The sequence below is a fragment of the Schistocerca serialis genome, chromosome 11, assembly GCF_023864345.2.
Source record: "Schistocerca serialis cubense isolate TAMUIC-IGC-003099 chromosome 11, iqSchSeri2.2, whole genome shotgun sequence".
Taxonomy (NCBI): Eukaryota; Metazoa; Arthropoda; class Insecta; order Orthoptera; family Acrididae; genus Schistocerca; species Schistocerca serialis.
The window spans coordinates 67,251,280-67,275,527 of NC_064648.1; the positions used below are offsets into that span (position 1 = coordinate 67,251,280).

The 24,248-nt window shown below is 39.4% G+C and overlaps 1 protein-coding gene across 2 annotated transcripts in view; it reads right to left on the reverse strand.

The window, feature by feature from the left end:
- LOC126426853 (Y-box factor homolog) overlaps positions 1 to 24,248 on the reverse strand; it is a 117,778-nt gene that overhangs the window by 4,043 nt on the left and 89,487 nt on the right. The window contains exons 5-8 of one of the 2 annotated variants that reach the window (XM_050088874.1): positions 17,313 to 17,443; positions 13,640 to 13,801; positions 9,722 to 9,904; positions 4,801 to 4,848 (exon numbers count right to left, since the gene is read on the reverse strand). In XM_050088874.1, the coding sequence (XP_049944831.1) occupies positions 4,801 to 4,848; positions 9,722 to 9,904; positions 13,640 to 13,801; positions 17,313 to 17,443 (524 nt within the window). The remainder of the gene's footprint in view (positions 1 to 4,800; positions 4,849 to 9,721; positions 9,905 to 13,639; positions 13,802 to 17,312; positions 17,444 to 24,248) is intronic. The other variant, XM_050088875.1, reaches the window with a different exon arrangement.

Here is a 24,248-nt window from a genome sequence, read left to right on the forward strand (position 1 = left end):
ACCAACACACCGACCCCACTCCTAGGACTTCCCATTATTAACGCAATGGCCTTAGAAGACTCTACAACATACAGCTGCTTATTTTGTTGCTTATGCCTAGCATCATTCATCGATTATAAATTTAGCAGGCTTACATAATAGACCGCCTGTTTGCGAAATGCACCGAGGCACTTTGGCTCTGAATTCACTGTAATCTGAATGCACCTGTTTATCACTACAATATCAGTTACATGCAATCAAGAAATTACTATTGGAACTAGGTCCTAATGGACATTACTGTACACATATCTAAAGACCAAGTATTGATTGAATCTTGAATTAGACATTTACAAGTTATCTGAAAGAGGAGTATTGAGACCGAAAGAGAAAGGTGGTATCAGTGTTATACCACCACCAGTCATACCTAATCTGATATTTAGAAGACCTTTAACCGAAATGTGACAAGGCAATGTGTAAATGCAAATCTGTGTGTGTAATCATTGTTAGAGTCCAAACTACTACATTAAAAGGTTCCAGACATGACAAACTTACCCACCAATATTTACAGGCATAAATTTACAAGGCACTTCATAGACAGTAGGGGGTATATAATGCATCAAGTCGGTGACAGAATACACTCTTGTGACGTTACCTGATTAAATGATGAACTAGTCTCAAGCTTCTGTATACAACAATGCTCATTATTTTATACTGGTTGCACCCTGTGGTGTTTCCCGTAGTTAGTTATTTATTAAGAAATTTTAGTACAGAAACACTATCGGTGCATATGCGTCATCACGAAAGTTATTCTCGGACGTACTGAGATGTGAACGATGCACTTATAGCTCCAGAATCATCAGAGGGAGGGAGGGTAGGAGGCAGAGGGGCAGTGTCTCAGATGATGGAAGACGCTGACAATACACGTTGTGAACAACTTACTCCTTTGAGGAAAACTAATCTCTACACTAAACTTAATGCATTCATTAGATAGTTAACTTTCATGGATGACTTTAATGTAACTAGCCAGCACACAGGAATAATAGTCACATTCATTTTTATACTTTTTAAATGAAAGATGGCCTGTATGTTAACGTAGGATACAGGCTATCGCCATCCCAAAGTTCATCTAAATCCATCTGTACGCTTCAGCATGAAGGAGTAGCTAATATACTGGTGCAACGTAGAAAGAAAATCAGCAGTTAAATAAGCAATTTTTAGCTCAGTACAAGGCGAATTTTTTAATATTCGCAACATCATCTGCCCTCACATGTGTGCCTGTTACCAGCAGATATGCTCACAAATCTTAAATCAAATCTGGCATCACTAAAAGCCGACCCTGGTCCACCGTACAGCTTTTCATTTAAATGACAGCTTTGAAGTGTCTCAGAAGATCTAAGATACATCCAACACTCAGTAGTTCAAGTGCAATGGGCTTTATAAGCATTGTATTTGTTACATTTAATCTTACGTAGGACACAAGGAACAAAACCAATTTCAGAAGTGTGGTACAAATCAAAAAGAGTGTAAATAGCTTTCTCCAACAATTATTGTTCCACATCCCACATCAATAATTATATTTTATTTTTGGATTTTATAATATACTGGCTGACAAACTCAGCATTTCAACAATCTTCTGTAAAAAACTTAAAATATTTCTTCACAGCTTTACTGACTGCGATCATTCTCACCTGCAGCCATTTGCACTTCACATAAAGCCTGTCAAAAGTGCTGTGAGGTGTCTGGTATTTCCTGAAGTTGACAACTGTAGGAATGTCTTGGCAGTAAAGAATACATGTATTTAAACTTCGTGCATTATGCAGCAATTTTTCCAACACCTCAGTGTTTATGACTTCTCCTGAACTGTGGGTGGTATCACAATATAAATTCATAGAACATTTAGTGGCACATGTTGATACCGTCTTTGAAATTTATTGCGAGTTCGTAGCGGAGAAGTAGTAAATTTGAATGTACACTTCGATGCAGCAGTTTTTAACATATCTTTGTTTGATATACCTCCTGAACTATGATAGGTAGGTGGCTCTTACCCAGACATTGTTGTCCGACGCAGACGTGTGTACCAAGTTTGGTTGAAATTATGATTTTAACTGGTATGCACAAAATTTCCTTCACTACCAAACTGATTACTACTCAATGCTTCAGGTTGTGACAAATCAAATCAATACCTGAAAGTTTCTGCCGGGCCAAAACGAACTCGGGACCTTTGCCTTTTGCGGCCAAGTGCTTTTGTGACTCAGCTACCCGAGCACTTCACAGAAGCTACCTGGTTGGTGAGGTGTGCTCACGCATTTCAGCCAGTAGAGTACTCGCCCACACAACGCGGAGGTCCCGAGTTCGAGTCTGTTTCACAGCACGAATCTGCCACGAAGTTTCGTATCGGCACACACACCACTGAGTGAAAATTTCATTCTGGAAACATCTCTTAGCCAAGCTGTGTGTAATTTTTCTTTCCAACTCACTCTATACCATCTCATTATTTAAACAACTAATCCGTTTTCAACATTTTTCAGTAGCATCACATTTCAAAAGCTTTTCTCTTATTGTCTAAACTGCTAGTCACCCTCATTTCACTTCAACACAAGGCTGCACTACCAACAAACACCTTTCTAACATACAAATTTGTATTTTATGTTTGCAAATCTCTTTTTCTAATGCTTTTCTCACCTTTAGCAATCTGCACTTAATATCCCCTCTACTTCAGCCACTGTTGATGCCGTGACTGAAATCAGATAGCATGAATGTATGACAAGTGCAACGGCTGCTCGAAAAGTATCCAACTTATCAACTGAATCTGTCTATTCAGATGCCACTGTTTGACACTAGTCACTTTCAAAGCAGTCCCCTTCAGCTTCCACACCCTGAAAGCATAACGGAAAAGCCTCTTTTGGTACAGTGTGCAGATACTCCATTGAATTCTGGATAATGTCTTAACTGTTCTGAAATCAGCTCACTTTCAGAGGGTGTCAGCTTATGGAAAGGCCAGAAGTCAATTGCTGCTCTATCAGACAAACTACATCTTCATTATATTTGGCCCCAAAAAAGTTAACTACTGATGATGAGCAGGTGTACTATTGTGGTGAAGGTGGAAACTGTCTACTGCCATCAAGCACGGCAATCTGCATCTCACCGTGCCAGGAACATCACACTGAACCTCCCTGTAGTATTCTTTACCGGCATTAGTACCATCTGGGGTGTATTCCTTACGGACCCCGACACCCAGAGTAGAACAAGGATGTCAGCACGACTCACGTTTATCCAGACTTGCTTCTTGGGCCTGTTTCCACTGTGATGACTGGCACTTTGTGGGTCATATCCATAAACTCAGAATTCATAGGCAGTGGTCACTGTCTGTACAAATTTTCCATTAAAATGGAATTAACAGATACATAACAAATTTTAACCTCGTCTACAAGTTCTCTGATCACGATTTGTCTATCCTGCCTTACTGGGGTCCTTACATTATTTGCAGATGTGTCTGGGCCTATATTAATGTTCTTCACTCTTTACTGACGAGTGGCTATCTTTGAAGCAGTTTTACCAGGCTTACTTGTGCAGTACGCACTGCTTCTTCCGTAACACCTGTCCGACACTATGGCCAAGCTTTAGACGAAATTTGGTGCAGTAGCACTGTTCCACTTTGTCAATCTGCACACAACACAAAATCCAAAGATACCACTTACACATATTATTCACTTGAAAGTTAGCCAGCAACTGGTTGTTTCCACTAAAAAAAAAAAAAAAAAAAAAAAGCGCGAGTGCGTTGACTGGCAACAACTGTATCTGCTGGTAGAAGTTCTGCTTCTCAGTTCAGTACTAATGACAATCTTATCCAATCTCTCACAACCACTGAATTCTTACTACTGAGCAGGATCTAGATGTCCTGCCTCGTTACACAATGGCAGGTACGGTTGAGTACTAAGTCGTGTGACCATTAGTTCGTGTGTGGTACCGTGTGTAATTTAGTTTGCTGCAATTTCTGTGCTGTAAATCATTTACCACAGCTATTTGGGTTTACCTCAATTCAAGATAATTTTATGAATTCTGCAGTGTCATATTTTGGGAAATGTGTATTTGTCCTGTGTGCTGTGTGCTCTCCCTCCCACAATTTGTATTATGACGGTATTAGTAAAAACGGACTGAGTCAAGTCCTAACTATTTGCTGTGGTGAAAATTGTTAACTGCAGGGTAACAAACCCATTCCTACTCGTGAGCAGTATGCAACTGCGTAGTTGCCGGATTTTTCTGTCTCGCGTGTGACAAGTGACTGGTCAACTCGTGAAAGAAGGTACGGAGATATCGTACTTGCATCACTGCACATTAAGACATTAACATGACAATTACTCGAACGGTACATACCCACTATCAGTGCTTTTGTGCAAAACTGATGAATTAGCTATTTGTGTAGTGTTTTTAACCTCACGGCAACATGTAATTATTTCACTTAATTTCTTTAATATTCGACATTCAACTACTGAACATATTAACACACTATCTCAAATTTTTCTCGCATTTGTAGAGCAGAAAGGGAAATGTCAAAACAATTCAGAAGAAATGACGAACATCTTAAGTTTGTTACAGACGTTTTTGGATCTCCTTAAAGAAAATGAACAGTTAGTATTATGATTTGTATACAGTACTTGACAACTGTCGCCTATGTTAGATGTTAATACTAAGAATTTCAAAGATTGTTTATCTAAATAAAAGCCACCACAAGGAGAATTAGACAATCCCTACTTATAAAACACGAGTTAGGCACAAACGGTAGTGGTTAGTAGCCCGTCCAGTGAGTAATGATAGACTTGCCTTGCTAGGTTGCTCGACTGTCTGCTCACCAGAGCCTTCCGCCTCAGCCTGTGAAATTGAGAAACAGCATTGACACATCTCTTAGTAGCTTGTGTCTACCTCTCCCTGTTGCAGCTCAGTAACATTAATATCAATCTACCATTACCAGAAAAATGTCTGCTACTCAGTAGCAATGTCTAAAAATCAAAGTAAACAATTAATAATTTAATGAAAGTCTTATGTTCTACTTAAGTGAATTCAATGAAATGTTTTAGCCAGGAATTTAACTGTCAAGTTATGTCAAGAGTAATGTCAACGAAACAAGAAAATGTTCATGGATAAGAGTATCCATTGGTAAATAATTACTCTTTACAATCCTGGCACTGTCTTACACCAACCTACATTCAGATCCTTTCCAGTCATAAACTACTGTTCTGAACATCCATTTAAATATTTTTTACATTAGTAAGATCAAGAAATTAGTCAATTTATTTCAGTTGGCACAAGTAACAGAGGACAGAAACATGCAAGAGCTGGCACTCATTTTCAACAGATCACTTTACACTCCTGACTGGTATGGCTTCCTTTTTCGGTCTACCTAATCTTCAATGTTAACCACTCTGAAAACCATTCTAACACGAGCTATTTCTTTTACGGCTTGTAAATAATAGATTTCAGTTATCAGTCATCCTTTTGACATTTTATTGGCATATCTAGATTTCAACTAGAAACTAGCCATTCTCAATGCACTATCACTTTTGATCAATGCGTGTAATGCCTGCTGGTCAGGATTCATCCACAGTTCATCGAATACTCAGTAATCAGGCATTACATTCATTTATCAAAAATGATAGCGCATAGAGAATGGCTAGTTTCTAACTGAAATCTAGATCTACCAATAAAATTTCAGAGGGACAACTGATACCTGAAATCTATTTTTCCCAAGTCAATGTAACAGTCGCGTCTTACAGCCTCTGAATGGAGAGTAACCCGATTTCTTTTATGGATTTGACAACCCTGGCACTTTAAAGATTCGACACTCTGCGTAAGACGCACTGGATCTCAGCTCCTCTATGTTCTCCACTAGCTCTCAAATATTACTTCCTCAAACAAGTCTACAGTTAGACCTCTACTATGTCAATCTCTCACTTCTTTGCCCATCTCAATAGTGCAGCTCAAAGGATCTGTAATAAGATACAATTAAAATAGACATGTCATTCAACTAAAAAATGAGCAATGCACTGTAAACAGTCAACTGCTGCTGAATTATTTCCATTGTCAAAACTTTTTGTAGTGTTTGAATACAACACACACATGCAGCAGCCTGGATTAAGTGAAGAACTTTGCACTTGCCACGCTGATACTTCTGAACTTCAAAGCCAACATTGTTAGGGTGAGGCTGGGGGGCATGCTGTAGAATGTGAACAATTAGTTCAGTAGTAATATTCTGCACTAACCGATCAATCTTTGTTTGCAACCAACAATAATTTAATATTCAGCAAATGGGTCCACGTAGTTATACAAAGTTTACAGGGTTCAGAAAGATATATTTTAGCAACCTCAATTATGCAATGAGACTTTCGTTTCATTGCATAATTGACAATTTAATTTGAGGCCCAGTACAAACTTTTGTATGGCACGGGCAGGCGAATGGAATTTGAACCCAATTACCACAAACGCAAATCCCCTCCACTGAACAGTGTCACACCTTCCAGTTTTAAATGGAAATTATTTGATAACTCTAAAGTTACATTATAAATTTAACAACACTGGATGCCTGAAATGTCAACTGCCCTTCCAAGAACAAGCAGTGGACAGTGACATCAGACAGTACACCGTGTGAGAACATCTGTGTCTTTTGCACTGGGACCCGTGCAGAAGAACCATCCCAGATGATTAGTAGCTTTACTACGAGAATACTAATTTGTGGTTTTAAACTCTCACCTCACATTCTCGTGCTAATCTTAAGCATGAAAAGGTTGTCAACTGATGTTGACAGAAAAACTGAGCTCTACAGTCCACAGGACTTCAAAATTGTCTACAAAAGCATCTTGCACCTTCACACTGGATGTCTATACTCTTTTGTAATTATTTTGAACACACAGTTCTGTGTTCTAGTCCTCATGCTGCCACAACACAAACCCAAGCAAATGTGTGTTGCAAATAGAGTTCGCAGTAAAGTAGTTATAAATTATAAGTCAGCATATTAGACTGTTGTCTTCTCTAAACTTCCTTCATTGTTTTTAACTCCCACCTTTAGATGCGCCTATTTGCTGTACTGCTGAATGACACACTGCAACTCTGCTTTTGGAATCTGCAGTGCAGACATTCTCTCTTCTGGTGACTGGAGGATTGCGAAGAAATTCTTACTACTACTACAACCTCATTTCTTCACACTGACTCCCATTTATTAAACATTTACATCTACTTCTACATCTATACTTTCATTCAGGAAGATATGAAGTCTCCTCCACATTCATTCAGGAAGATATGAAGTCTCCTCCACATTCATTCAGGAAGATATGAAGTCTCCTCCACATTCATTCAGGAAGATATGAAGTCTCCTCCACATTCATTCAGGAAGATATGAAGTCTCCTCCACATTCATTCAGGAAGATATGAAGTCTCCTCCACATTCATTCAGGAAGATATGAAGTCTCCTCCACATTCAGGAAGATATGAAGTCTCCTCCACATTCAGGAAGATATGAAGTCTCCACATTCAGGAAGATATGCAGCTCTCCCTGTCTGTTAAAAACTTTCTACCCAACCACATATGTCATTGTATAGACCCTAGGCACACACTTGTTGGAGCAAGTGACAATGCTGAATTGAGTCCAATACCTTTCGAAAGTTGAGGAATATGGCATCGACTTGGGAGCCTGTTTTGTATCGTGCACAATGAGGGCCAGCTGTGTCTGGCATGACTGCTTTTCCTTAAAACAGTGCTTGTTTCTGCACATGACCTTCTCAGTGTCTAGAAAGGTCATTATGTCTAAACACGCATGTTCCACAATTCTACAACAAATCTATGTCAGTGAAGTTGGCTGGTAATTCTGTGCATCCGATTTTCTACCCTTTTTATAGATTGCTATGACCAGGGCCTTCTTCCAGTCCCGTTCTGCTTCAATAATCTGATAGATGATTGATAAGAATGGTGCTATATTTGCAGTATAGTCAACATAAAATCGTAAGGGGATACTGTCTGAGCCAGATGCCTGCCTGGCATCTAAGAATCTTAACTGTTCTACAATCCCAGATATTCTAAACAATGTCAGCCATCATTTCTTTTGTTCTATAGTTGAAAGGGGAAATGGTGCTGCAGTCCTCTACCGTAAACGAGTTTTTGAAAGCTAGGTTTAGAATTTCAGCCTTCTGATCATCATCATCATCATCATCATCATCATCATCATCATCATCTACCAGCACTGTCAGCAGGAGACTGTACTGAATTATATGTGGCGTTCATAGATTTTATATACGACCAAAATTTTTTGGTGTTATTTTTAAAATCTGCAGATAAAATATTGCTTTCAAATTAATTAAAAAGCAGCAGAAAAACTGAACTGGTATATAATAAATTAAATATCTTGATAAAAATACTATCAAACAGCTGTGCAAACAACAGAATCTGTGGCAGGATACTAGTAAATCTGAATGTCTATTGAACTGTTTCTCCACTAACTACAATGGGACTGAATCCAGTCATTAGACTTTTTAAATTATTAATCAAACCAGTATCCACAATATACTCCTTCGTTAAGTACACTCAAGGCTTCTCATTTGGCAGGTATGGCAAAACTGGAAATGAGAATCTGTAGATACGAGTTTCCAAACCTAACCACTTTCTTCTGAAGTACGGTAGAGTGCTGCACACAAACTTGCCCAATTCACTAGTTTTGAAAAATTGCTGGAAAAAGCAAAATGTCTGGCTCGACTGCCACAATAGTGTAAAGAAGCGAGACACTGGATTTGTGTTTAGTTATTTGCACTTGGTTGGTAAACTGACTAAGGACATTCACAATGAAACGATTTAAGTGCACGGGGATAATGCACTAGAATAAGCTGAAGAAATTGCATACCCTTTTTGAAGACTGTACTGAGGATTACCACAAAGGAAACAGTTTCAGAGTTGTCCAACAGGCAAATGACAGTCCGATAAGACAGATGAGGTCTGTTTTAGCACGTGCAGTATATCTGGCACAATTTAGTGGCACGACATTTGTGGCAAACTTCAATGTCCTAGGAGGGGAGAGAGACAGAGACAGAGCAGTGTTTTCCATTACACGATCAGAATGGACTAATACTGGGATTGTTACAACACAACCCAGACATTCCAGTCTACGAAGGAAAAACAGAACAGAATTTCTCTTCTGGAAAGATATGCCATCTGTCTTTTGCAATGACCTAGGAGTTTTTATCTGTGTGAAAAAGGGATACTATTACAGCCAACATTACTACAATCTTTTGACAAATTTCTACCACGAGATGGAACAGAAGATGGCAGGAATAACTGCAGAAAGGGTCAGACTCCCACATGACAATGCAGCACGTGACACCACTTCAGCAACTGTGGCACTCTTCGTTCCTGAAGTGCTAGATGTGTCTTTTCTCATTCACTCAACATTGCACCCAGGGATTTTTTCCCACTTTGAAAACCACAGGAAACACTACACTGACAATCCGACAGCGATGACTGTGCCACTAAAGTCTAGACTTTTTTCAAATCCAACTTGAAGAGAGAATGGTTTTTTCAAGAAGCAGCTTAACGGAAGTGCAAAAGCTCAGCTTTCTACTTTTTTATTCTGAGGTACAGACTTTGTAAACAAACTCTGTGCGTCACTTCACTGAACCAGCTCTCTTTAGATCAAATTCTGTGAAAAAATTCTACACTACACTAAAACAGGAAGTGGCTTCCAGCTGTGTGTACAGCACACCCTTACCTTGGGCTTGGGAGAGGCCGCATTCTGGCCGCCCTGTGGCTGCGCCGCACCTTCTCCTTCGCTCTGCGACGTGCGCTGGCCGCTACCCCCCGAGCCGCCGCCGCGGGACTGCCGGGTCATGCGCGGTCGGTAGCGCCTGCGTGGGGCGCGTCCCACAGGTTGGCCCTCGCTCTCACTCACGTTCTGCACGAAAACCAGTAACGATTGGCAAAACTGAACGTACGACTTACTATATGGGGTGTTTGACAAGTCCCCCTCTTAATTGGGGAAATACAAGATGTCCATACATTATCTTTTCAGTTTAAGACTATAATAGCTTTAAAACTGTACTAAATATTCACAAATGGTTTTCAACATGTGATAATGTAACACACAGCTTTTTTACCTTACACTGACAATTATGACAAATTTGAAAACCAGATGAAATATGGACGTCGCAGGAAAAAGGCCTGGTTCATACAGCCAATATCCGATACTGAAATGCAACCGAACTTTCAGACATGTTATGGGGGAGGGGGTAAACCACTGTCCCAACCAACTATTGGAGCTCGGCATACATTATCTATGGAAAATGTATAGTGTTCTCCATAGAAAGAGTGCAGGTCACCCTTCTGCAAGAAGTCCGACAAAATCTGCACGTACGGCAGCCGAAATTGGAAATGATTATCGACAGTGCACAATGTCTTCCGTACAAACCTCATTGGGATCTGTTTGCAGTGGGTATGCTAGCAAGACTTATGCAAACAAGGCTGTTTACAAGAGATCTGTTTCTCCGACGAGAGAACATCGGACGTATCCAGCGAAGTGAACTGCCGTAACATTGGTCTGCGAGGTTTACAGCATTCTTGTGTTACACGTGAAATGGAAGAGTGTCTCAAGGTTCACATTTGGTGTAGACTGATGCAAGGTTGCATTACAGGTCCACTATTTCAGTGAGTCAAATCAATGACGGTGTTTCCCAGGGCATGTTAAGGAGTTTGCTGCACCACAATTTGAACACCTGCAACCTGGTGTAACATTCCACCAGGATGGGACACCACCTCACTGCTTTCTAGAAGTCAGTCACTTTCTAAATGAAAGGTTTAGATGTAGTTGGATCGGACAAGATGGTCCAATTCCACAGTCCTCACACCACTTCTTCCTGAAGGGTTTTGTAAAAGCTCTGGTGTACCACACCAAGGTTAAAGAACTACATGACTAAGGCATGCATTTACAATGCATTTTAAGATGTCACTATGGAAAGAAATGAAATTCAGAGTAGACATTATTCGTTCCACTGTGGGTGTGCACATTGTGTGTATGAATGAGGAAACAAAACTTTAGGCGTTACTGATGACACGTTGAAAACTCGTATCTAGTATAGCTTTGAGGGTATTAAAGCCTTGCTTTGTAAAGATAATTTATGGATGCCATGTAGTTTACTGGTATCCAGCTTTCGATACCAGAGAGAGAGAGAGAGAGAGAGAGAGAGAGAGAGAGAGAGAGAGAGAGAGAGAGAGCTAGCTAGCTTTGTCGATACTGATTTTCACTTTTTGTTCTTTCTTTTTATATCAGTACTGCATTCCTGCAATTGTGAAGTCACTTGTGATGTGATAGAAAACAGTTGAGGAGTAAAAACTGGCACAGTGCAGTAATGTCCATACAAAGCAAACAAGTTCACACTTCGACAAGGACCTACCTTTCAAAGCAACATATTAAATTTAAAGAGGAGCTTGTTTCTGTTTAAGAGTGCCAGATAGGGCCATACAAATTATGTAAGGAAATGCGAGAGATAATGTGCAGCCATGTATCAGTTGAGCGATTAGTCACTGACGAAGTCCACATGTGTAAGCAGATTAGTTTCGAACAGTGCAGTCGAAGTGTGACCACACTGAAATAGATTTAAAAACTGAATAGATTTAGACTGACCTTCAGTTAATTATCTAAAGACATGGGGCAGCAAACTGCACTACTGCATTTTGATGGCACAATTTTCAAATGCTGCGTTTTGCACAAGATTGTAGCTTTTTATGGATCTTCAAGATATTGCAGTTGTGAAGGAGAATCTGGGTTTTTGGTCCAAAGACAATCCCACTACATGTAGAAGTCAAAGGATCCCGTTTCTCACTACGATACGGGCCAGGATATCATCATCGTAATGCTCTATCATATTTTTAAAGGTGTGTGAATGAAACTAAATGCTAATTAGATGAGGTGAAAGCGGATAAGAAAAATTCCCTGATTTACTGGTTAAAAATTACTTTCCCCCCAGGCACAAGTACATTTTTTCCACGTTAAGAGACACCACATTTCCTCTTCGAGCTGTAAAACTTATCAATCCTTTACAAAACTAAACCAAGCAAGCAAAAGAAAGTGCAATTTGGAAAGAGATCTGATGTGTGGCAATTTACACTGCACATTTTTGTATTACAGAAGTAAAATACAAATTCCACGATAGTTTATGACGTACTGAAACTGAGATCGTGATGCACTTTTGTCAGCAAATCATAGATCCTGTTATGCAATCTCATCAGCCAATGACAGCAGATATTCAGAACATAGGACATGCTATTTAGTCATCCAACAGCAACATCACTTAAGTGCAAACACAAACAGGAAAGTTAATGGTTCAATTTACTATACATGTAGTATATCTACATGAAAGCCAAGCTTTCACATATTTGTAATACTGGTCATCAAAAAATTTTTCTTCTTTACTAGGGTGTGGTTAGACAGGATCCTAAGAGCACAGCTTAATATTTCTGACAAGCACCTAACGTTTTGTCTATTATCCGGCTGAATAGATGTTCCGTCAAGCACTGACTTCTCCATGGAAAAGCTAATTACATCTATGCAAGAACTAAAATATGAGAAAGTGCAAAACACAATGCAAGAGGGTTAGTGTTCCTCTTTAACATATATCAAACATACATGTGCTCGTAAAATATTAATCGGTAACAAACAGCTGGTCTTCTATGCCTGAAACTTAAGTGGCTGGTGCTGAAAGTGTTAAGTTTTGGATAAGAGTCAAACGCTCAGTGATTCAAGAAATTCTTTGCACATTCTCACACCTTGCGTAAAAGTAAATCACGTATTCTCGAACGACTAATCTCAGTATTTTCCTCAACCAAATAAAAATGTAATCAGTTGTCATATGAAACCCAAAGCAGTTTGCTGTTACGAATATTTCACGGTCTTCATTCTAAAACCTCCGATATTTTACTGTCGCAATGCTTTTGTATGCACTGTTTCTATTGCTGTAAATCGGAGATTTACTTTGCAACTTTTTTTGTGTTTAGGTTTTATTGCTGCACTATTATTCTGGAGTGTTTTTTGCCAGATGAAAAAATTTCATTTTTCCAGGATTCCCCACTTGTCCCAGGGCATATACATCCCGTAATGCCTCAGCTGTAAGACAAGGAATGTCCAGACAAAGCAAACAAGTTCGCACTTCGACAAGGACCTACCTTGTAAAGCAACATAACTTGAGGAGGATGGCAATCCAGCACCACTTGCTATTCACGTGTGTGAATTCTTTTAACCAATTCAAGGCAACTGGATTAAGCTCGGTTCAGCATCTCTGTCCCACTGAAATAACCACCACGAAGTCTGGGGCTTACCACACCAAACAACTCATTCTACAAAATAATGACGTCACATTTGGCTCAATGCTGGCACAAATGAACTGAACGAAAGTGCTGGGGCTTTTCTAAGATTAGCTCAAGATGCTCTACTGTATGTCAATGAGCAAACAGAGGCCCGTAGACGTCTATGTCGTGCAGGCGGGTGAACTTTCAGGTCCACTGGATACATGCTTTTGTTCGCAATCACTACAATAGACTTCACACATTGCCAAGAGGAAGTTACAATTACAAACCTTTACTACTGTACGTTTTTACAATTTGCATTTCACCATACACATTTCAGTAGTATACACACCTGGCCGTCCTGGCTCCTGGGACGCCTCGGAATGCCGCCTCCGCGTCCTCCGCGGAAGTTGCGGCGGAAGAAGCGGCGAGGCGGACCGCCCCGGCCCCGGCCACCACCGCGCCCCCCCATGCCGGCATCCACAGGCTCGTAGTCTCCCTCACGGCCGTCGCCCTGCAGATGTAGAGTACGGTGTTAGGAACACTCACCTGGATACTGGTTGCTCTACCAAGAAAAACTATTTCCCTTATTTGTTAATGGGCAGGACTGAATTTGTATACACTTGTAACTAAGTTTTTGTTGAATTTGCTGATCCACTGGTCCAATTTACATCTAACGTAAAGTCCACGGTCTTCTACTATCAAAGCTAGAAGCATAGTCTGTATGGTGTTACTAACTACACACAGAAAGAGGCTCTGTTCCACTTGTACAATGAGAGATTTATATTGCGACAATCTAGTGTGTGTTCAGCACATATTGCCTATTTCAGGTGGTTGTCATTAAGATCAAGCACTTTAAGGTGCTGACTGTCAGGCTTGAGAATGAATCCATCAATTCAAATGTCACCAAAATACATATACTACATACAATATCTCTTCACAAGATCAGCCAATAGCACAGCCCAAGGACACAATAGCCACAATTTACAGCACCGTCTTCAATTAAATATGACAGCTGTGGCAGAGCAAAATGCTCTGAAATAGGTAGAAAATGTTTACATCATGAAAATACACAGCCTGTGGCCACTGAAATGTTATGCAGAAGTCACACTTAGAATAAATTCATGTGTCATTGGCATCAAACCACCAGATGTAGATATAATCTCCCTAAACAGGTAGTGTAACTAGCGTTTAAACTAGAAAGTGTGATACAACATAAAACCAAACTAGCTGTGTATGCTGCTTTGGGGTAAGTTAGTGATACATTAGGGACACCCAAATGTAGCATTGTCACCCCCCCCCCCCTCCCCCCAAAAAAGTTCAAACCTGTACCCTCAAGGCAAGCAAGGTGATAGTCTTTTTTTGGTGCCTGATACTACCCAATTCCTTGAGCATGTACAAACCATTAACAATGACATGTACTACGAGACAGTCCTTAGTCTACTTAAGTACATCAAGAACAAATGGCCTGGGCTACTCACGGAGAGAGTATCTGCTCCACGATAATTTGTGTCTATATGTGCCTGATTTCACACAAAGTGTAATGGTCAAGCTCAAGTGGGAGCAGCTTCAGCATCAATCCTACAGAACTGACAAGTCCATGTGTCTTGTCTGATAAAGATCAGGAATGGAAGCACTTCAACCCTCCTGACAAACTGAAGGACACAGTGCATGACTGGCTCCTGCCTTAGCCACTGGAACTCTGGGACAGGGAATTCTTGAGCTCTTGAAATAGTGGGATAGCTGTGTTCAGGCCTCTGATGACTCTTGAATAAAAAGTTCAATTATACCCTCAGTGTTTTGTATCTTTCTTTTGAACACACCTTACTTTGTAACTTTCAATGGATACCCACAATGGTACAAGTCACTGACAAGCCTGACTTAAACATTTGCATTTAAAATCTTTGTTAACCAGTACAGTAGCTGTACATTGTTGGGAAGGCTGTCAAAATGCAGAGGGGCCAGTGAATTAATCCAACTGTAACAGCATGGAAAACCTGCGGGCCAAGAATCCAGTTCAAGTCCAGCACACAAGTTTAGCTTGTAATGTCTTACATTTACCAGCACAAACAATGTTTGTTTACCAGCACAAACAATGTTTACCAGCACTGTAAAAATATGAGGTCAGTTCAAAAAATTCTGGGACATTCATAATGTCGTGCCTGTGGTGTATTTGGGTGAAATGCAGCTGGCATTCCTGCACACGCCTGAGTTTAATGTGTAATTTTTGGAAGATTCGTTATTGTATGTCAGTTATTGCTCAGTGCTGTACCAAGTGGAACGTTGTCACACAGTTTGCATATTTCAAGATGAAAGAATTAGAGGACCAACGCATCTGCATTAAATTTTATGTCAGACTTCAGGAAAACTTCACAGCGACACACTAGGACACAGAAAGCCTACAGTGAGGAGTTAAGCCATACACGGCATTACAAATGGTTCACACAGTTTTTTTTCCCCCCCCTTCTTCCACGAAAAGCTCCTCAGGTCAGGTCCAATGTCAAAGCCGTTCTGATAGTTTTCTTTGAACGATTAGTTCATCATGAATTCATGACAAGGGGCAAACTGTTAATCCATGGTACTACTGGAATGTGTTTGAACACCTGGGAGTAAATGTGCAAAGGAAATAGCCTGGAATGTGGTGAGACAATTCACGGCGCTTGCAACACATATCACGCCCACACAATCAACCCTGTTGGTGAGTAACTAAAAAAAAAAAAAAAAAAAAAAAAAAAAAAAAAAAAAAAACCAACCCACTGCACTGCCTCATCCTCCGTACCCTCTAGACCTGGCCCCTGTGGAATTTCTTATGTTTCTGAAGTTTAAGACCCCACTGTAAGGATATATTTGCAACAACTGACGATCCAGCAAGAGACGCACCAAGACTACTTCCGGAAGTGGAAATGACACTGGGAGCAGTGTATCAATTATGAAGGAGATTATTTCGAAGGAGACTGCACAGTAAGTGAAAGGTAGGTGTAGAAGAATTTTGTGGACAAGGTTCTGGAAATTTTTAGAATAGAACTCTTTATGAGGTTGCTAAGTTATAGCCGTCACATAAGATTAGACCCAACAAAATGAAGCTCTATAGTGAACTGATATCACAAGCAGAAATAGGTTTAAATTCATAAAACCTGAGGGGAAAAAAAACACCAAAATAGTGGTGCACACGCAACCCTAACAACTGATGTCCAGTAATATTATAGAGCACTATGACACTATCTTCAACAAGATACATGTTCATTTTCATAATTTTAATTTCTTCAGTCTTTGCGATTTCAATACTATGGATAATTTTTTTTTTTTTTTTTACTTTAGGGAATTTTCCTTAATTCTAGCTGCCTAAAAATAATGACAACCAATAATATGCTATACAGGCACTGATTTTTCACATCATGTAAAAATCTTACAATTTTCTTAAAAAAAGGTGTGTGGAAACTATTTACTGTAAGATTAACAGATTTTAAAGTTTTGGCCAGTATAGTAAGTGAAGAAACAAGTGCACTGCACATGATCGATTAAACATGGACATGGAAATTGTGGTTATAATTAGGTCTGTTAAAAATGTCGAGCAATACATGTAATTTCAAGAAATAGATTTGATATCAATAATGTAAAATTATCAACATAAAAGAACAAAAATGTTTGTACCATCAAAAAGTTATAAATGTAATTGTGGCTGAGTATACATTTGTCTCAAGTTTTGGTCAGTTTCAGCACAGCACTGTACCACAGTGCAAGTTTTGAAGAATGTATCTGATACTTTTTCACCTGTACTATAAACATAAAATTATAAGCAGATAAATTTTAATTAAGATTTACAGAATTGGGACCCATTAATCTACCGCAGAAAACAGGTAATTAATCAAATCTTCATTCTAACACTCCTAATTCAAGTAATATGCAATCGCCAACACTACAATATTTGCTGCAAAAATCAGCTTGTTGACAAAATTTTCTGTACCATGTGTGAGATTAGTGATTTGCTAGAATTGCATCCACTTCATGGTGAGACTTGCACTTACAGCTCCATCTTGAGCCTGTCCATCACGTGGCAGTGGTCTCCTCGGTCTGTTGTTGTAGTAGTTGGGCTGGAATCGTCGCCTCGGTCTGTAGCGCCTCGGACCTCCGTCCTGGCCCGTAACGTATGGGGCATCTGCCAAAAAATAAATGTACTCTTAGTACAGTATTTGACAGGCTCCCACATGGCTGTACGGTCAAGCTGAGAAACTATTAACCGTCAGGTCTGATAGCAGATTTAGATATGTCTCAGGTATGTTGTAGAGGAACCTGTCTTGAGTAACTGGTTGGCAGCTTTTCATGTGATGGCCCCTATTTCCTGAGAAGTTTTAGTTTTATGCGTATCTCCGATACCCGTAACATTAATCCACTGTCAGCCCGACTGAGCGTAGAACTGTGTAGCATGGCATGACAACTGATTAGCAGCTACCATGTTGGTGGTACTGGTTCAAACCCTGCCTGTGTACTTTTCTTCACATCGATTTGTGGAGGGGGAAGGCTGATCAGATGGCTGTAGTTCACTTTGCCAAGCCTCTGACTATTTTTAAAAGCAAGTTAAAATTGTCATGAAAATTTTTTTAAGCATTCCAGACTTGATAAAAATACGTTCTTTAATTCTGCATAAATTCAGTGCACCTGTCTTCACAGAAACTTTCCATAACTATTCATTTGCTTCAAAGAATGAATATATTTTTTAATTTAAATGAGCTGTGTTTTGCAGGAGCACTTCTGAAAAATCTGCATGTCAGCAAGGCAGTAGCCTGCATTAAATGTGCATGGTGTTCAACGAAAGTGTTTTCAGTTGCCTCTTCAGCAAATACCGTCCAGAAACAGAACACACATTTCAAGGAAGTTTGCTTTATTTATTAAATTACTACGGTGAAAATTACTTTTTGAATAAATTTGCACAAGATACCATATGTCAAAATCAAAGCTATCAAAACTATTAGCACGGTAGGCATGGACCACTAAGATGCTGCAATACTAACTTCGTCAAAATGTTACTAACGTTATGGGTGTAAGAGGTATGGATAAAACTGTTTATTTTTTTGGAAATTAGGACACAAGAGAAACTCTAGGCAGGTACTCTTGGCAAGTCCCTCCTACACCATACCTAGAATTCATCAAAATCCATGATTAACATGTCTGACAGTCCCCTCTTTAGTATTTTAATGATGAACTAGGTGAGCCACTAATCTACCCAAGGGAAGAACTCTCGACTTTGTCACAGAGTGCACTAGGCTGAGTCTTCTGACAGTTTTACCCAATTCGGCATTCTTACAACTGATACTATGTTCTGTTAAGTGAAGTCACGTTACAGTAGTAGTAGTAGAGGGGTTTTGTGGGCGCACGACAGCAATGTCTTCAGCGCCCAAGTCACGTTACAGACACACTACTATGTTCATCATAAAAATAAACCTGATGGGAACAAAAACAAATGTAACTGGTCAGAAGCCATAGCAGATGGAAACTGGGGTTACACTGAAGTAGATCCTACCAATTTGTTACATACCTAATTACTAAGTTACATTAAATGAAACTAGAATATTCTAACATATTAACACCCATCAACATTTTTCTCAATCACACTTTAGCTATGTAGTTTTCATTTCAAGAATCATTTAGTGTCACAATCTGTGTACTGTTGTGCTCCGATTCCCATGTTAATACGCAGTATGAAAATAGCCGAGGCTGCTTCCTGCTACATAGTGAAAACACGTATGTTGAACACTGGTAAAAAGTGCCGAGAAATAGGTTGTTCTTAATGTTTTTCATGAATTTCTAGAAAAATCTGGCTTTTAAGTTTCCCGAGAGACTGAATTTGATACAGCTTAGATCTAAATGTGTGCCAGATGTACAGTGGAAAAAATATCAGTAATCTGGTGCAATTCATGGATCACTGGTTCAAGTATTCCGTCATCCCTTTTTTCATTGAATTTGAAATACCTACATCTTTTAATTGTGAAACTGATTATTTTTAATGAATAATACATGTTTTCTAATTATATACTGCGTGCAAAATTCCTGTTTTCATTTCAAATATAAATTCTTAGTTATTGATATTTTATGAAAGACTTAAGGGTTGCTTACTTTAAGAGAACAACTATTTAATTTCTTACGACACAAATTACAAACCAAATACTCTACTTTGAATATGTCCATTGTTTCATACCACAGATGTAGTCTCATTCGAACCAGAGTGGTAAGTGTTTTTACACACACACACACACACACACACACACACACACACACACACACACATTCTCTCTTTCACACGTCACTGCCGAACACTGGCGGGATAAACAGCACATCAAAAGAAAAGGAGAAAATGTGGCGCCTACATGGCTTTGTGGATTCTGTTGTTGATTGACTCATTATCAATGTAGCAGATGACAGTTCCAGAACTGAAATATGCTTCTTGGATTAGGATAAGGAAGGAGCCAAGAGTACCAGATGAATGACTAATTAGTGGCTTCAGTATTCAACAATACATTGAAATCCCTACAGTATGCTTTTGCAAGACACATCGCTCCCTCAGAAAAATTACTCTGTGTTTAAGTTAGGATATTTCCACCACTTGTTTGTAATCAGAATACCATTTTAGGTGAGAAAGTACTTCACACTTTCCCATCTGGTCGCCTAAAAAGTGTACAGTAGTGCTGGAGTTTTGCCAAACATTACTTCATTCTCTCAAAAATTAAATGACATTCAAAGCTCGTCTACTTCTGAACTACAACTGCTCAAGTCACTGCAGGTTAGATGGATCGGCTGGCTGGCCAGTGCTGTCCACATTAAATGCACCGGTAAAGCAGTTGTCCCGCATTATTTATCAGTCCATGTGCATGTAACAGCATAAAACTTATCTCTATGATCTTACTTGACTGTAGCAGACACACCTTAGCTTCCACTCCACATGAAAGATTCAAACAAGTAAGTTTATTTTTGTGATGAACACAACGTAGCAACAGTACAAGTTTTAACTTGTATTAAAGATTCAGATCTTAAATTAACCACGAGAAACATCACTTTCAACTTGCAGCTGTAAAACTTTTTATTCTGCTACTGCAGGTTCAGCATTGCACTACTGTCAAGAAGCAACAACCATATAATGCAATGGATGCAGAAAGTAATAGGGATTATACAATAATATTAAATTCTGCACTCTTAATATGCATATACTTAAAAGTAACAAATTCTTGAGTATGTTGCTGTCTCTGAATATCATTCCCTCCAAAATGTTTGTCTGTAGAGGCAGCTCAGTAATGGTGTAATTTTAAATTATAAGAGTTAAAACTCACAGCCTTAAGTAAAAAATGATGTCCTTAACCAAAGCCTAAAAACTGTTCATTCTCGACATTACAAAGGCAGAAATTAGATGAATTAGCAATTAGTTAAACGAAACCAAAAAATGCCTTTAAATATTTGATGACATTACATGGAGCAGTAAATGTATTAACTCTGTGGCAAAAATGGTCATACTCTTACAAGTGTAAAGTAACCACGAGAATTTGAATGAGGCAGGAAGATTTTATTTACACTTGAAATGAAAGATCTCTGTTTGAAAAATTTAAGACCCCTCTTCGTAATAATGTATCCTGAAGCAAGATTTCATTTCAAGATGTATAATTTTCACAGTTCACTACACACAGGTATTATCTGTGCATTAACTGCAGAGTTTTGACAAAATGGAAACAAAGCTTTAAGTGGTCCATTATAATTACATTGTTTATTTTCATTTAAAATACAAACATTTTGTGAAGACTATAACAAAAACACGATGCCTACACTTTCGTAGAGTGAGAAAGTGTACATAAAGCATCACACCATGTCACTAGTAACCCCCATGAAATTGGAGAATGTAGTTGGGAAAAAGGTGAATGATAAAAAGAAGCAAAAATTTGCAACATTATTTTCTGAAAGTTAACTAAAAAGTCTTGTGTATTAAGGGTAATTTTCCAGGTAAGTTATCAATTCCTTCCACATAATGAAGAGGGCTTTCAATGTGATTTAACAATATGATCCCTTCCACATAATGAAGAGGGCTTTCAATGTGATTTAACAATATGATCTGCAACACTAAACAGTAACTGGAAAAATCTTATCCTGGGTTATCCCTGTTTTTCAGTCATCCATGCAGTACTGTTTTCCAGGTTGTACTCACCTGTTAATTTCTATATAACACTAACTGGCACAACCAGGTAATGTAAACAAACAGGAAAATGGCATAGACTAATTTTGGGGTCCAAATATAAACCAGTTATCTTAAGCTTTTTGTAAGCACTCTCAGTGTCAAAATGTTTGGATGTTTCAATATATGTCACTTTCTAACTGCCAGTCAAGTCTGAGCAAATTTTACACACTACATCCCACTGGTTCCATCAGCTTGTATACCTAAAATTACTTCAGAGCAAATGCTAGATGTTTAGATTCATGTGTTTAAATGATGGTAACTCTACTTGGTGAAGTAGTCACATATACAGGATGATGTACGGTTAAATGGCAACAATATTCAGATCTCTGCAACAGATTAAATATACCATAATTTCATGACAACTTCTCTGTTCATGGTGAATTTTGTTAACATTGTTTGATCTTTGATACAGCCTCGAGGTTGGAAACATTTGCCACGTAATATCTGTAGCTCCAATATGATCCATCCATTAATAGTTTCACTATACATATATTGCACATTATGGAGGCAAGATTGCTATCAAATGTTTTTAACTTCCTTGCAAATTTGAGCAAGAATTTGAATCTGATGAAATAGGAACGTTTCTTAGAGTAGTGGTGATTCAAACCAATTTCTTAAAGGAACTGAAGCTGATGCATCCACTGTCTTGTTTAAGGCTGCATTTGTTTAAGTGTTTGTTAAAACATTTTAAAAACCGTCTCAGCTTGCAAACTTTTTGTTGCGCCCTTAGAACCAAGTTTCTCTCTCTCTCTCTCTCTCTCTCTCTCTCTCTCTCTCTCTCTCTCTCTCTATATATATATATATATATATATATATATACAATCGCACCAAAAAGTATTGGCACAGTTACATTTTAGTGGTTGTAGGTTAAACGAAACATATATTTCAGAACAGAACCCATACATGTGACACCTTACATTACATAGTTTACAAATATGTCAAAATCACCTGTCCTTAAAGTAACATACAGTGTCATGAAAAAAAACATCGCTCTTCTGCACCCAAAAAAGTATTGGCACACGCATATGAATCGGACAGTGTGTTCGTTTTCTTCATTGATGTTCACCATCTAATAGCTAGTGTGCATCCCTTTAGCATCTATAACAGCACGTAAACGCCTAGGAATGCTTTGTATTAAATTCCGGGTGATATCAGGGGTAATTTTCGACCATTCCTCCAGGAGCACTTTCTCCAAGTCGTTTTTACCGGACGGACGCCTTTTTCTGACTTGTGTGTCAAGATGAGCCCACAGGTTCTCAATGGGGTTCAAATCAGGGCTCTGAGGTGGTGTTAGAACCCTTCTGGGGGCATTGTACAGTAACCACTCCCGGGTTTTCATGGCGGTATGTTTTGGGTCGTTGTCTTGCTGGAACTGAAACACCCCAGTAAGGCCCAATTTCTGTGCACTAGCGTGTAAATTACCTCGCAACACGTCAATGTATCTCATATGATCCATTGTGCCGTGAATTACAGCTAGATTTCCAACGCCGGAAGCCGCCATACAGCCCCAGACCATGATACCGCCCCCACCGTGTTTGACTGTGGGATGCATGTGTTTGATGTCGAGGTGCGTATTCGGCTTGCGCCAAATTTTCTTTCTTGCATCAAATCCGAACACATTGAACTTCGATTCGTCGCTAAATATCACAGTGTTCCAAAACTCCATCGGCTTGCTGATGTAGTCCTTGGCAAACTGCAGGCGTTTCTGCCGGTTAATTTCCGAAATGTATGGCTTCTTCCTGGGAGAACGTCCATGCATGTCAGCCTCATTCAACACATTTCGTATAGTCTGAACACTAACCGTCTTGTCGGACGTTGTCTGAACAATCTCAGCAATAGTTGCTGCACTTGTAGCAGGTTCCTTCCGAGCAAGTGCGATGATATGGCGACGCTCTCGGGTTGTAAGCACTTTTGGACGTCCAGGACGACACTTATTCACTGTTGTTCCAGTCTCTTTATATTTCTGAATGATGGCTCTTACCGTGGTGTAGCTCACAGACACCTCTGCTCCGATTTGTCGATAGCTTCTCCCTTGTGAATGGAGCAATACCACTCTCTCACGCAACGCCACTGAATGTTCCTTCTTCTTCGGCCCCATGCTGACCACTATCGCGCACTACAGCAACATACTGGCGACCGGGCCGTCAACAACACGCAGTGTCTAATGTGTCAGCAGATGGCGTTCCGGTACCTGAAAACCCAGCAATATACCGAGATGCCATGCTCTGTGCCAATACTTTTTGTGTGCAGAGGAGATACGTGTTTGCCCATAACACTGCATTTCTTTGTTAATGGTAGGCACTATGGGCAGAATTGTAATGTCTGGTATGTGAGGTAGCACGTACATGTACTGTGTACCGGAAAGTGCGGCGTTTGTAACCAGCAACGATAAATACGCACGTGTGCCAATACTTTTTGGTGCGATTGTATATATATATATATATAATGTGTGTGTGTGTGTGTGTGTGTGTGTGTGTGTGTGTGTGTGTGTGTGTGTGTGTGTGTGCACACTTTCAAGCAATGGGTAGCTACCGCTGATTTATTTTGCACATAAAACCTCCCTGCCACTCCAGTTAACACAAATTGTAGAACCCAGTTGCCAAATATGCACATTGTCCTAGCTGTTATACAATATCTTCATTATTGGTAGGTGAGGCAGAAGCACTTTTTTTTTAGAGGACAATATGCAAATTATGACACCACCACACAGAAACAATATTGTCAATGCAACTTAATGACATTTACCACG